Source organism: Miscanthus floridulus, chromosome 3 (assembly GCF_019320115.1).
Source record: "Miscanthus floridulus cultivar M001 chromosome 3, ASM1932011v1, whole genome shotgun sequence".
NCBI classification, from domain to species: domain Eukaryota; kingdom Viridiplantae; phylum Streptophyta; class Magnoliopsida; order Poales; family Poaceae; genus Miscanthus; species Miscanthus floridulus.
The window spans coordinates 76511907-76524193 of NC_089582.1; the positions used below are offsets into that span (position 1 = coordinate 76511907).

At 43.8% G+C, this 12287-nt stretch overlaps 1 protein-coding gene across 1 annotated transcript; it reads left to right on the forward strand.

Annotated features, from left to right (window-relative positions):
- The first annotated feature begins 10842 nt into the window (after positions 1 to 10842).
- Positions 10843 to 11796, forward strand: LOC136545963 (NDR1/HIN1-like protein 6). Its single transcript, XM_066537941.1, has one exon. It carries the CDS (start codon positions 10966 to 10968, stop codon positions 11590 to 11592), a length of 627 nt encoding a protein of 208 aa, XP_066394038.1. The 5' UTR covers positions 10843 to 10965; the 3' UTR covers positions 11593 to 11796.
- Positions 11797 to 12287: the final 491 nt, after the last annotated feature.

The window sequence follows — 12287 nt, forward strand, 5'->3', positions numbered from 1 at the left end:
CAGCTTTGAGTTGGTGTTCCCTCCTTCCTTCTTTGATATCATGACACACCTCCTAGTTCACCTAGTCAAGGAGATTTTCATTCTCGGTCCTGTGTTCCTACACAACATGTTCCCCTTAGAGAGATTCATGGGAGTCCTGAAGAAATATGTTCACAACCGTGCTCGCCCAGAAGGAAGCATCGCCAAGGGCTATGGAACAGAAGAGGTCATTGAGTTCTGTGTTGACTTTATTCCTGACCTTGACTCGATTGGTGTTCCTGAATCGAGACATGAGGGGAGACTAAGCGGAAAGGGGACACTAGGGAGGAAAACATATATTGGTACGGATGATGATTATTTCAATAAAGCGCACTACACAGTTCTACAGAACTCCTCTTTGGTAGATCCGTATATTGAGACACACAAGGATCTCTTACGATCTGAGTTTCCAGGGAAGACTGAAGCTTGGATTACGCGTAAGCACATGGAAACTTTCGGCGGTTGGTTGCGAAAAAAATGTCAAGGTGATGAGAGCATCCATGAGCAACTGTATTTATTGGCTATGCAACCATCATGGCATATCGTCACATACAAAGGGTACGAGATAAATGGGAACATATTCTACACAGTAGCCCAAGATAAAAGGAGTACCAACCAAAACAGTGGTGTCCGCATAGATGCCACAGACCCGAATGGGAATAAGCAGACATATTATGGACGCATAGATGAAATATGGGAACTAGAATATGCACCTACTTTGAAGATCCCATTGTTCAAGTGCCAATGGGTCAAGGTGACCGGAGGCGGGGTAACAGTAGACAACGAGTATGGAATGACAACAGTAGACCTTAGTAATATTGGGTACAAAGACGAACCATTCGTCCTTGCCAAGGATGTGAATCAGGTGTTCTATGTCAATGATATGTCTACCAAACCAAAAAGAGGGAAAAACGATAATGACTCAACCAAAGAGCCAAAGCGCCACATAGTTCTTTCAGGGAAAAGAGTCATCGTGGGAATTGAGGACAAGTCGGACATGTCAGAAGATTATGAAAAGGATGACCGAATTCCGCCCTTCAAAGTGAACAAAGACCCTAGCATCTTGGTAAATGATGAGGACACTCCATGGTTACGACGCGATCATAACCAAGGGACATACGTAAAGAAGAAGTTCACTGCTGTGCCCACTTGATGATATAGTGATTTAATGTAGTGTGTGTTTGAGATATTATGTAATAATTGTGAATTCAGATGTTTATTATGTCATGTTTCAAATTAAATCAATGTTTGATTTGGTGGGATTTCTCTCTCAAAAAGGTAAATTAGGATATTGAGTGATGAAAAATTAAAATATTAACGTTAAAATGATGTGAAAACAAATTTCCTGTCCAAAACCAATAGTTTTAATAATTTTAATTAAACACTACATTTTTGCATTAACGAAATAATAAATATTAGTTACATTATGTTTTATAATTGTAACAAAAAATAAAAAAGTTAGGTTATAGATTTTTCCTATGTGCAATAAAGAAAAAGAAAATCCATATTTTTAACAAAATAATTTTATGCCTTTTATTTAATTTACTATGTATTTAACAAAAACTATTGCATTTCTATTGTATTTAACAAGACTATTGCTTAAAACAGGCGGGAAACGAAACTGTAGGCCACCTTTACTCCCGGGTGGGAAGCCCACCCGGGAGTAAAGGTGGGCTGCAGTTTCGTGGCCCGCCAAAAAAAATCCTTTACTCCCGGTGCGTGTTACCAACCGGGAGGTATACCTTTACTCCCGGTTGGTAACACGCACCGGGAGTAAAGAGACCTTTACTCCCGGTTGGTAATACGCACCGGGAGTAAAGGACCTTTACTCCCGGCTGGTGGCTGGCACCGGGAGTAAATCTCCCTGGTATATAACCGCCAGCGCCTGGCGCAGATCGATCCGCTCCTCTTCTTCCTCGTCGAACACCGCCGCCCTCTTCTTCCTCGCGCCGCCGTCTGTTTGTCTTAATCCGTGACACCGCCGCCCTCTTCTTCCTCGCGCCACCAGTCCGTTCGTCTTCCGTGACACCGCCGCCCTCTTCTTCCTCGTGCGGCCTCCACCGCGCGCACCATGGCCCTCCTCCGCTCGCCCCGTGGCCCCTCCACCGCGCCCGCCGAGGTGATCAGTTCGTCTCTCTATAGCTACGTACATTCTCAGACGGTGGATCGAGTATTATGTTTGGAAACATCACTAGCTAATGATCGTATGTTGATATGGGCAACAATCTTATTTGTTCTGGTTCAATTATTCGTAGTTGTTTCGATGAACACTATTGGGACTGGAATTTTCCTAGCGGTTCAAAACTGTCAAGGAATGAATGAAATAAGCAAAACTAGTCAAAGTATTTTTCTGACAGCAAACCAGACAGTTTTGGCATGCGCGAAGTAGTTAAAACGTTACAGCAAATAAAATCTGCACAAACAAAAAATGTTATATTTTGCTGTGGATACCGAATATAGATGTTCTAAAGTAAATTACAAATGTCCTAGATTTTATATACGCAAATATCATATAAAAATGAAGGAAAACTTCAACGTTTCTTCATTTGTGAACTTTGAATACAGATATAATATATTAATGTTTCTAAAGTAATATGAGCATTACATATTTTTTCGGGAAGACTATCTTCAAACTTTATATCATAGCATCAGAGAAGTACTGTGCCTGTAGAAGAAGAAAATAAATTCTTATCATTTCGGAAATAGTAATGTTTATATTAGCAATAAGACACATATACTTACATTTCATAATGACTTATACTTACATTATCAGCATAGAATTTTCTCATATGATGAATGACTACATGGTTCACATGGTACATAGGATCACAACATCACGCACCGACACCGCCCCGGCCTGCCTCACGTCGTCGTCGTCAGCACGCCGGCCCGCCTCACGTTGTCGTCGTCAGCACACCGGCCACCGCGCCGACACGTATATATACGTCATTTGTATTCATATGCATGTATATATACGTCGCGGAGCACCGCCGCCCTCGTTCGCCCATGCGTTTCTATGTATACGAGCGGAGCACCGCCGCCCTCGTTCACCCATGTGTACAGACATATATACGGCGGAGTGGAGCACCGCCACTCTTGTCACACCACCCTCTCTCGCGGCCTAGTCGATCAACATTCGTATTATCGTTATCGTTAACGCTAAACAATCACACCAGGGCGAACCGCGCTGTTGATGTCACCGACGTGGTTCGCCCTAGTCACCGACGCAATTCGCCCTCGGCTGTTTATGTATAGCCCTAATTCGCCCTAGTACCGACGCAGTTCGCCCTAGTGTGGCGAATTGCGTCCGTGATCGAGGGGCAAGATTTAATAATGCATATTGTTCGTAGATTTTACGCATGTAAGCAAAGATTTGACTGTACTATATATTGGTTTTGTTTTTTGAAGCTAGATGGCCGACCCGAGAAACATGGATGAGGAGGAGTTGATGATGAATTTGATCAACACTGGCACTCAAGTTGCCGGCGATGATGGTGCTAAAAATAACGTGCAAGAGGATGCAGATGACGGGAGTCAGTACTTAGCTCTTGAACAAAATGAGCAACAACATATTGGCCAAGTATATATTTTTTATTATTAGCTATATATATTATCATATGTCTTATGTGTGCTCATGACATTAAAAATAATGTTTATGTTTTGTAGCCCTCTGGATCGACATCAACAACTACAACGAAGAGTAAAAATGTTCGAGGTCCCAAAAAGCCATTGGAGGGCCGCTTCATCATCTCGGAGTTCAATGTGGATACAGGAGAACCGGGGGGGCGAATAAAATGAAATTCGTGCACCACTGTGGTTACCTTGTACGGGACCGGCTCCCGATCAGTACCCGCGAATGGAAGAAGAAGACCAATGCTCCTCATATCAGTTTTGTCTCCGATCATGACAAGACGTTAATTTGGAAAGATGTCTTGGTACATTTCACGCTCCAAACAGATGGTTATGATGATATAATAGATGGTGATGAATTGAAGGAGCGAGTTAGGGATTGGGCAATGAAGAAGATGGCCACCCAGTTTCAGACTTGGAAGAAACACCTATACACGACGTATGTCAAGAAGAACATAGCACCAGATTTTACTGTCCCAGGCCCGATCTCAAAGCAGAGGCCCTATTGGGATGAGTTTGTACAGTACAAGACTTCGGAAGAGGGTGTGAGTCGGGTGATAAAGAACCAACGTAATGCCCAACAGAAGACATACCACCATAACTTGGGATCAGGTGGCTACCCGACTGCCATTAAGAAGTGGAACAAAATGGAAGCAGACCTTCTTGCCAAGGGTATCAGACCAGAATCACTCGAGTGGGGAGAACATGCAAAGAATTGGTTTTTCGCTCATGGGGGAACACTGGACCAGGAGACAGGGAAGTGCGTTTATGGCGCAAGACTGCAAGAAGCAGCAGAAAGATTGTTTTATGCTCAGAGAGCTACTGCTAGTGGTGCGTTCAGGCCCAACAGAGAGAAGGATGAGCTGACATACGCCATCGGGACTATTGAACATGGTGGCCGAACTAGAGGCAAAGGAAGTGTCTCGTGGGAGCATGGATTCCCTCAGGACAGACCTTCCTACAGAAGCCGCCAGAGAAAGAAGGAAGAAGAGGCACAGTCGGCTCCAGAGGTTGGAGGAAGCGGTGCGTGAAGCACAGGAGCGGGAAAAAAACCTTGAAGCGAGAATGCAGGAGGAAATCAGAAGGCAAGTGCAAATAGCAGTGAGTGCAAGCAAGCAGGCATCAGAGCCAGGAATCAACATTAGCCAATCTGTTCAGTTGAAAAGCAGCTGCGCTTCCACGGAGATACCAAATCAAGGGGACACAGGACTGCGCTTCCCTGTGGATGACGTCACTGAACCTTGTACATCGTGTGAGCTACACATTCCGAAGGGGAATTCCACAATCAAGGTGGCTATCGGTCTTGTTAATCCTATCGACCGAACCAAGACACCAAGGATTCATGGGAATATAATCCAAGAAGGATATGCTACCATCTCGGTAGATAAAGCTGAAAAAGGGTTTTAGTGATTTGCCTCTTGACATTCCTGGAGGTGATGGCGAGAAGACTCTAGGAGAAGCAGAGAAGACATTCATTCTATGGCGCAAGCGCTACATCATCATTCCCGAGGATGTCGGCTCCACCTCCTCCTGAACTACCTCACCATAGGTACGTGCGGATGAAAACACTACATCATTAATTTGTATTGGCTTAAATAATTAACAATCTGCTCATAATAATATGTCATTCCTTTTTTTGTAGCAGATCCTCCCCCAACCTAAATCCAATTGTTCAATCGCCAGATCATCATAGTGCTCTGTACGATGACATTGTGTTGGAAGGCGAGGCTGCATCCACACCATCTCCAAGGAGGTCTCCAACGCCGCAGCCGCCACCTCCAAGGAGGTCTCCAACGCCGCTGCCAACACCTCCAAGGAGGTCTCCAACGCCTCCCCCGCCCCCGCCTACCAAGAAGCCTAGCAAGAGGCCAGCCCCGCAAACGAAGAACCAGTCCCCGCCGGCAAAGAAAGCCACCAGTGAAACCAAGGGCTATTCCCAAAATAATATCTGAAGAGAAGGAAGAAGGAACTGATGCATATAAAAAAGATATGTCTAGATTCTATGACAAACTTAAAAAGAATCAAGAAGCAAGGAGAAACCCGGAGAAACCGTACTTCTTCGTAGCTCCAGATATTCTAAGAAAAAGGGTGGCTTCTTACCAGCAACAACAGCGGGAATCTCGTAAGCCGTCCAAATCAACGTTATCGGACTATGACCGCACTCTCACCAAGTCAATTGAGGCGGCACAGAAAAAGAAGCGGGCAGGGAAAGGAGTTGCCCAACTCGGACAACAAGCGCACCAATCAGTCCCCCCGCTAGTTGTTGGTAATGAATATGGTTCGAATTTAGGATTAATGCATCAGGCAAACATACCTCGGATGTCGATTTGGATCACCTTGGTGAATTTATTGATGAGACTGGTCTCGACCTTTACCAGATGTTTGGTGATGGAAACATTGAGAGTGCGGCGGAGGTTGATATTTGGAAGAAAAAATTTGTACTAGGCCAGAGTCTATACAACCCTCAAGCCTTATCTGATCTGGGGACGCAAATGTACCTGCTAAACAAGTGGTACATGCAGGCGTCTACCGGTGGAGACTTCTGCGTTGGTGTCAGAATTAGAGATGAACATTGGTTCCGTGGCGATGATGTTATGTATGTTGACTTTGCAGAATTTCATCAACTATGCCACCTGACCTCTCTGGACAAAGTTATCATTAGCTGCTATTGCCTGTAAGTAATAATTCTTTCGATCTATTATTAAACTCATCATATGTGTGTATATGCATATAAATTATCCTAACAAGTACTATATATATGCAGATTTACAATGACAGAGCTCAGAAAGGAAGGCTGCAATGAAATTGGTTTTGTTGATCCCCATATAGTATTCAAAGACCCAGTTACTCCAAAGACTAATTGGAAGTCTGAGTCAGAGAGTAACCTCATGAACTTCTTAGTGAACCAACGCCACAAGAAGGATATACTCTTTCCCTACAACTTCAAGTGAGTGTTAATAATGTCGATCATCCTTAATGGCTCATATGTTGATTCTAGTTAATTAATGAGTGTTATGCGTTATATCCTATAAACACATGCAGCAATCACTGGATATTGATGGACATCGATCTGGTGAAAAGTCACTTGATAATCTATGACTCGATGAGAAAACCACAACAAGACTACCAAGATATGATAGATATTATCCAGAGGTAATTTCGGTATCTCTAGCAACTATATATACACACAAACATGATGATTAACTATATCTGATGACGTGGCAAATTTTTTATTGGGCAGTGTTTGGAAAACCTTTATTGAGAAGCAACACATGGGAAAATGCAAAGCGCCACTGAATGTAATCCCTTTGAAAGTAAGTCCCCTAAATCGCATCATCTTTATTAATTAAACATATAGCTTTCACCGGATCACCAGATTGGATGACAAATCTTTTTCTCGTAAAGTGGTGTCTGAGGCAGGAACAGGGGAACAACTACTGTGGTTACTATGTTTGCAAGTTTATCAAGGTGGTCTCCCAAAGAACTCCTACAGAGAGACTCAAAGTACGTTAAAAATACACTATATATTCATTTAATTATTATTATTGATTGTGTTACTATGTCTTTATATATATATATATGTACATATATTAATTTATTTTCCTTTAATTCAAACCTGTAGACTCGATGGTTGGAGGAAAAGGTCATACGGCAAGACCAAATCAAAGCAATTCAAGAGTCTATAGCCGGAATTTTTTAATGAGCAGGTCATCGATTCCAAGGGCGAGTTCTACTTCGACCCAACACTGCCATGGAAGCCAAGCTAGAGGATGAGAGGAAACTTGTTATATCACAACAACTGTAATGCAATCTTTTTGTAATATATGCACATGAAATAATATAATGTAAAATACACATATGCATGCATGCATGTAAATATATATATATATATATATATATATATATATATATATATATATATATATATATATATATATATATATATATATATATTCTATGCTTGAATTATGTGATTTAATACGTTCATTGTGCTTGAACCGAAACATACTATACGCGCGTATAAATGTATAATTAGCAGTGTACAATACGACTTCGAAAACCTATTTTGAAAAGAAAACAAAAAATGAAAAGAAAAGAAAAAAGGAAAAAAAAACCTTTAGTCTCGGTTCGTATTACCAACCGTGACTAAAGGTGCCGGCCATCGTGGCATGTCAGGAGGCACCTTTAGTCCCGATTGGTAATACGAACTGGGACTAAAGGTCCTCCTTTAGTCCTGGTTCCTGACCCGGGACTAAAGGACCCCCCTTTAGTCCCGGATGCTTGCTCCCGGGTGGGGAACCGGGACTAGAGGGGGTTTCCCACCGGGAGTAAAGCTCTGTTCTCTACCAGTGTTGCGAAGGTTGTTTTCTACCATTCTTGTCTTCTATGAGGCCACTAACATACATGGACTATGGGACAAGCATAAGGACGCTCTCGGTGAAGACTTCAGATGGGACAACAACAACACGTCTGTAGTGGAGCAAATGGTGCTCAGAGACATACGGGATATGGTTCACTCAATGAGAAAGGATATCAGAGATTATGGTTTGCCACCTATTTGCGATGAGGGTCGAAGCTACAATGACATGATGAAAGAGGTTAGAGAGGAACACAACGTCTCTATAGACCAAGAACACTTAGATATTTATGAATCTCATAACAAGGAGCAGCGTGAAGGGTTTGATGAAATCCTTCAGCATGTCCATGCTAATAAGAGCCAAGTTTTTTTCGTATATGGTCCTGGAGGCATGGGCAAGCCATTCCTATATAAGGCCCTCCTTGCTAAAATTCGGTCCGAAGGATTAATAGCCATTGCAACAGCCACATCTGGTATAGCAGCATCGATATTGCCTAGGGGACGGACTGCACACTCAAGGTTTAAAATTCCAATTAAAATTGGGGACAACAGCATGTGCAGCTTTATGAAGCAAAGTGGCACTGCAGAGTTGCTTCATAGGGCATCTTTGATTATTTGGGATGAAGTTGCCATGACCAAGCGTCAGTGCGTCTAGACACTTGATAGGTCCCTATAGGATATTATGGAATGTGGTTTGCCATTTGGAGGAAAGGTCATGGTATTTGGTGGAGACTTCAGTCAAGTCCTTCCTATGTTCACATGTGGGACAAGAGCATAGGTAACCGATGCAACATTACAAAGATCCTATTTGTGGGAGAAAATAAGGAAGATAAGATTGTCACGTAACATAAGGGCACAGTCGGACCCTTGGTTTTTAGATTACCTGCTATGAATTGGAAATGAAACTGAGCAAACAATTAGACATGACTATGTTCGACTCCCTGATGACATTGTGATTGGTTTTACTGACATGGAGGTGGCTGTCAACAAACTCATTCAAGATGTTTTTCCATCACTTGTAGAATATGTAACATCAGCCGTCTATATGAGCTCCCGTGCCATTCTATCGACCAAAAATAAACATGTTGATAGACTGAACGCAATGATGATTGAGAGGTTTCCAGGTGAGGAAAAGGTTTACCACAGCTTCGACACTGTTGTTGACGATCCTCAGAATCACTTCCCTATTGATTTTTTGAACTCAATAACTCCAAATGGCCTCCCCCGCACGAGCTGAAGCTAAAAATCAATTGTCCTATGATTCTTCTCCGCAACCTAGATCCTAACAACGGATTGTGCAATGGAACAAGGCTTATGGTCAGAGCATTGCAAGACAATGTAATTGATGCCGAGATCATTGGTGGACAGCATGCACAGAAAAGAGTTTTCATACCAAGGCTCTCATTGTCTCCCTCGGATGATATTTCTCTTCCTTTCAAGTTCATGAGAAAGCAATTTCCAGTACGGTTAAGTTTTGCCATGATGATAAATAAATCGTAGGGACAAACCATCCCTAATGTTGGGATCTACCTTCCAGAACCCGTGTTCTCGCATGGACAGCTCTATGTTAGTTTATCAAGGGGAGTGTTAAGATCAACAACAAGAATTTTGGCTAAACCAAAAGAGGAATTGGATCCTACAGGAAAGAGAACCAAGAATATTGTCTATAAAGACATCCTAAACTAGTGTTTAACGGTGGGTATACTCAAACCATTTTATCAGTCCTCATATAAATATATATTGCTGGGCAGGTGCTTGATTTTTTTATATATATTTGGGCATGTTGGTAAACCATTTTACTCACCGTGCATAATCACCTAAAATTTATTATTTTTAGGCGCAATGGAGGGGCCACTCAGGGTTATTGGGCACGCTTCAATTTCCTCAGAGGTCAACACTAACTTTGCCATTAACTTGATGCCTGAAAGGACAAAGTTGAGCGAGCGCACTTCAATTTCCATGTCATGTTTAAGGACTTAGGCAGAATGTAACTTAGATGGTTAATGCGACAAATAACTTTAGTATGCCTTCTTATGAAAAAGTGATTCCTGGATTGTATACATGCTCAAATACAAGTGTGTAAAAGTTGAACTATGGAAAAAAATTATTGTTTTCATGTGCATCCCCAAGATAAAGTCATTGTGTTAGCATAGGCATTATACTAGTATATTGAAAGTACATGTCAAAAGCGTGTAAATAATCTCTATATTATTTATTTCTCTAAATCGTGAGCAGGCATCATGGCATCTCCATGAGACGTAACACAGTGTCATAGGCAAATTCTTCATCTTGGTAATGTTCGGCTGCATCAACAAGCTAAATGAAAGCATCCCTCCCAGTCTTGGTTAGCACGCCCAAAGGTCCCATCGTCGGCCGCTGCCATCTGTGGTCTCACTGTCAGGCCAAATGGACGTGATCGTAGAGAGGTTCTGCCCACCACTGGATTGGTCCGGTGGGCCAAACGGGACCACATGCGAGACCAACTTGAACTTCCCGCGCTCACTGCCACAGGGCTGGTCCAACCGCCCGCTTTCCGTGGACTGAAAATATGCCACTTATTTATCGGACGAGTTGAAAATGAGTTGAAGTTATTAACCTACTAGGAGTGTATGTATATATATAAATAGGCACGACAAATTTCTCCCTTTACTTTGCCCTCGTAATCAATCTTGGACGTTGACATATTTAGAAGAGCTAGGAACTCCCCGTTGTTGGACCTCCATTTTCATCATGTTCCCGCCTTCTTCTCCCAACCACAGAGCCTTTTTCCTGGCCTACAAAAAAGCAACTCCCAAGATAATAATAACCAGGCTTACCCTCCCTTGCAAGGCCTCCCACCCCACCCCCCGTCGACGCCGGCCTCTCTCGCTGGCTCGGAGAGTCGGAGCCCGGCGGCCGGAGGGCGACGTCCATAACAAATAATAATTTATTATTATTACACAGCTACTAACTAATAAGTCATGGGTAAGCGCAGCGTCCCTCGGTACCCTGAGGACGAGGACAAAGGCGGTTGCTGCGGCTGCCTGTGCTGGTGCTGCTGTTTCCTGTTGCTCATCGTGGCGGCGCTGGCCGGCACGGCCGCCTACTTCTTCTTCGTCTACAAGCCCAAGGCGCCGTCCTACTCCGTCAGCAACATGTCCGTCTCGCAGTTCGACTTCAGCTCCTCCGACCTGACGCTCTACGTCAAGCTCACCGCCTCCGTGCGCGCCGAGAACCCCAACAACAAGGTCACCATCAAGTACGGCGAAGGTTCCCACACCGTGGTCTCCTACCGCGGCACGCCGCTGTGCTCTGGGAAGCTCCCGGCCTTCTTCCAGGGCTACAAGAACGTCACCGTCATGGACATCTCCATGGAGGGCCGCCACGGCTTCGGCTCTGGGCTGCAGCAGGCGCTGGAGGAGAGCGAGAAGGCCGGGGACATCCCGCTCGACATCTTCGTCAGCGTCCCCGTGGAGCTGCAGCTCGGCTCCCTCGACCTCCGACAGGTTAAAGTCAACGTGCACTGCGCGCTCGTCCTCGACAGCATCTCGCCCAAGAAGAAGCCCAACATCAAGTCCGCAACCTACCAGGCCAACGTAGAGTTTTGATTGATTATTCACAATCATATATAATTATTATTATGTATTGGATCGGAGTTGATCAATCCAGGGATCGGAGTTGATCAATCAGTTATGAATGCATATTATTCGTCTGCACTGATTGCTCGGTCGCTAATGTATTTAGTGGTGCCGGGGAGGATCAAGAGTATCACTACTGCAAAAAAAAAAAAGTTTATAGCAACGGAATAATTTTTTTGTAGGAGCAACCGGTGATGGAGCTATCCTACAGTGGGCGTGCTCTGGACCAACGAGATCAGCCGCCCCTACAAATAGAACAGTAGGGGCGGCTGGTGATACGAACCACCCCTACCAATAAGTCAATTTGTAGGGGCGGCTCACTCACCAGCCGCCCCGGGGTGGCTGGTGATTGAGCCGCCCCAACAAATTGACTTATTGGTAGGGGTGGTTCGTATCACCAGCTGCCCCTACTGTTATAAATACATGCGATTTGTAGGGGCGGCTCAATCACCAGCCGCCCCTACAAATGACCCATGTATAAAAAATTGTAGCCTCTTCTTCCTCCTCGGGTCACTCACTCCAACCCGTGAAAAAAAAGGTAGAGAGGCCTTGGGCACCTCCTAAAAATTGCTCTACTAAGGAGAGAATGTTTTTGTCTCAAATCCTTTAGTGATGAGGTTTTAGAAGGTAAGAAAATATTATTCCACACTTTTTTTGAAGTTTCA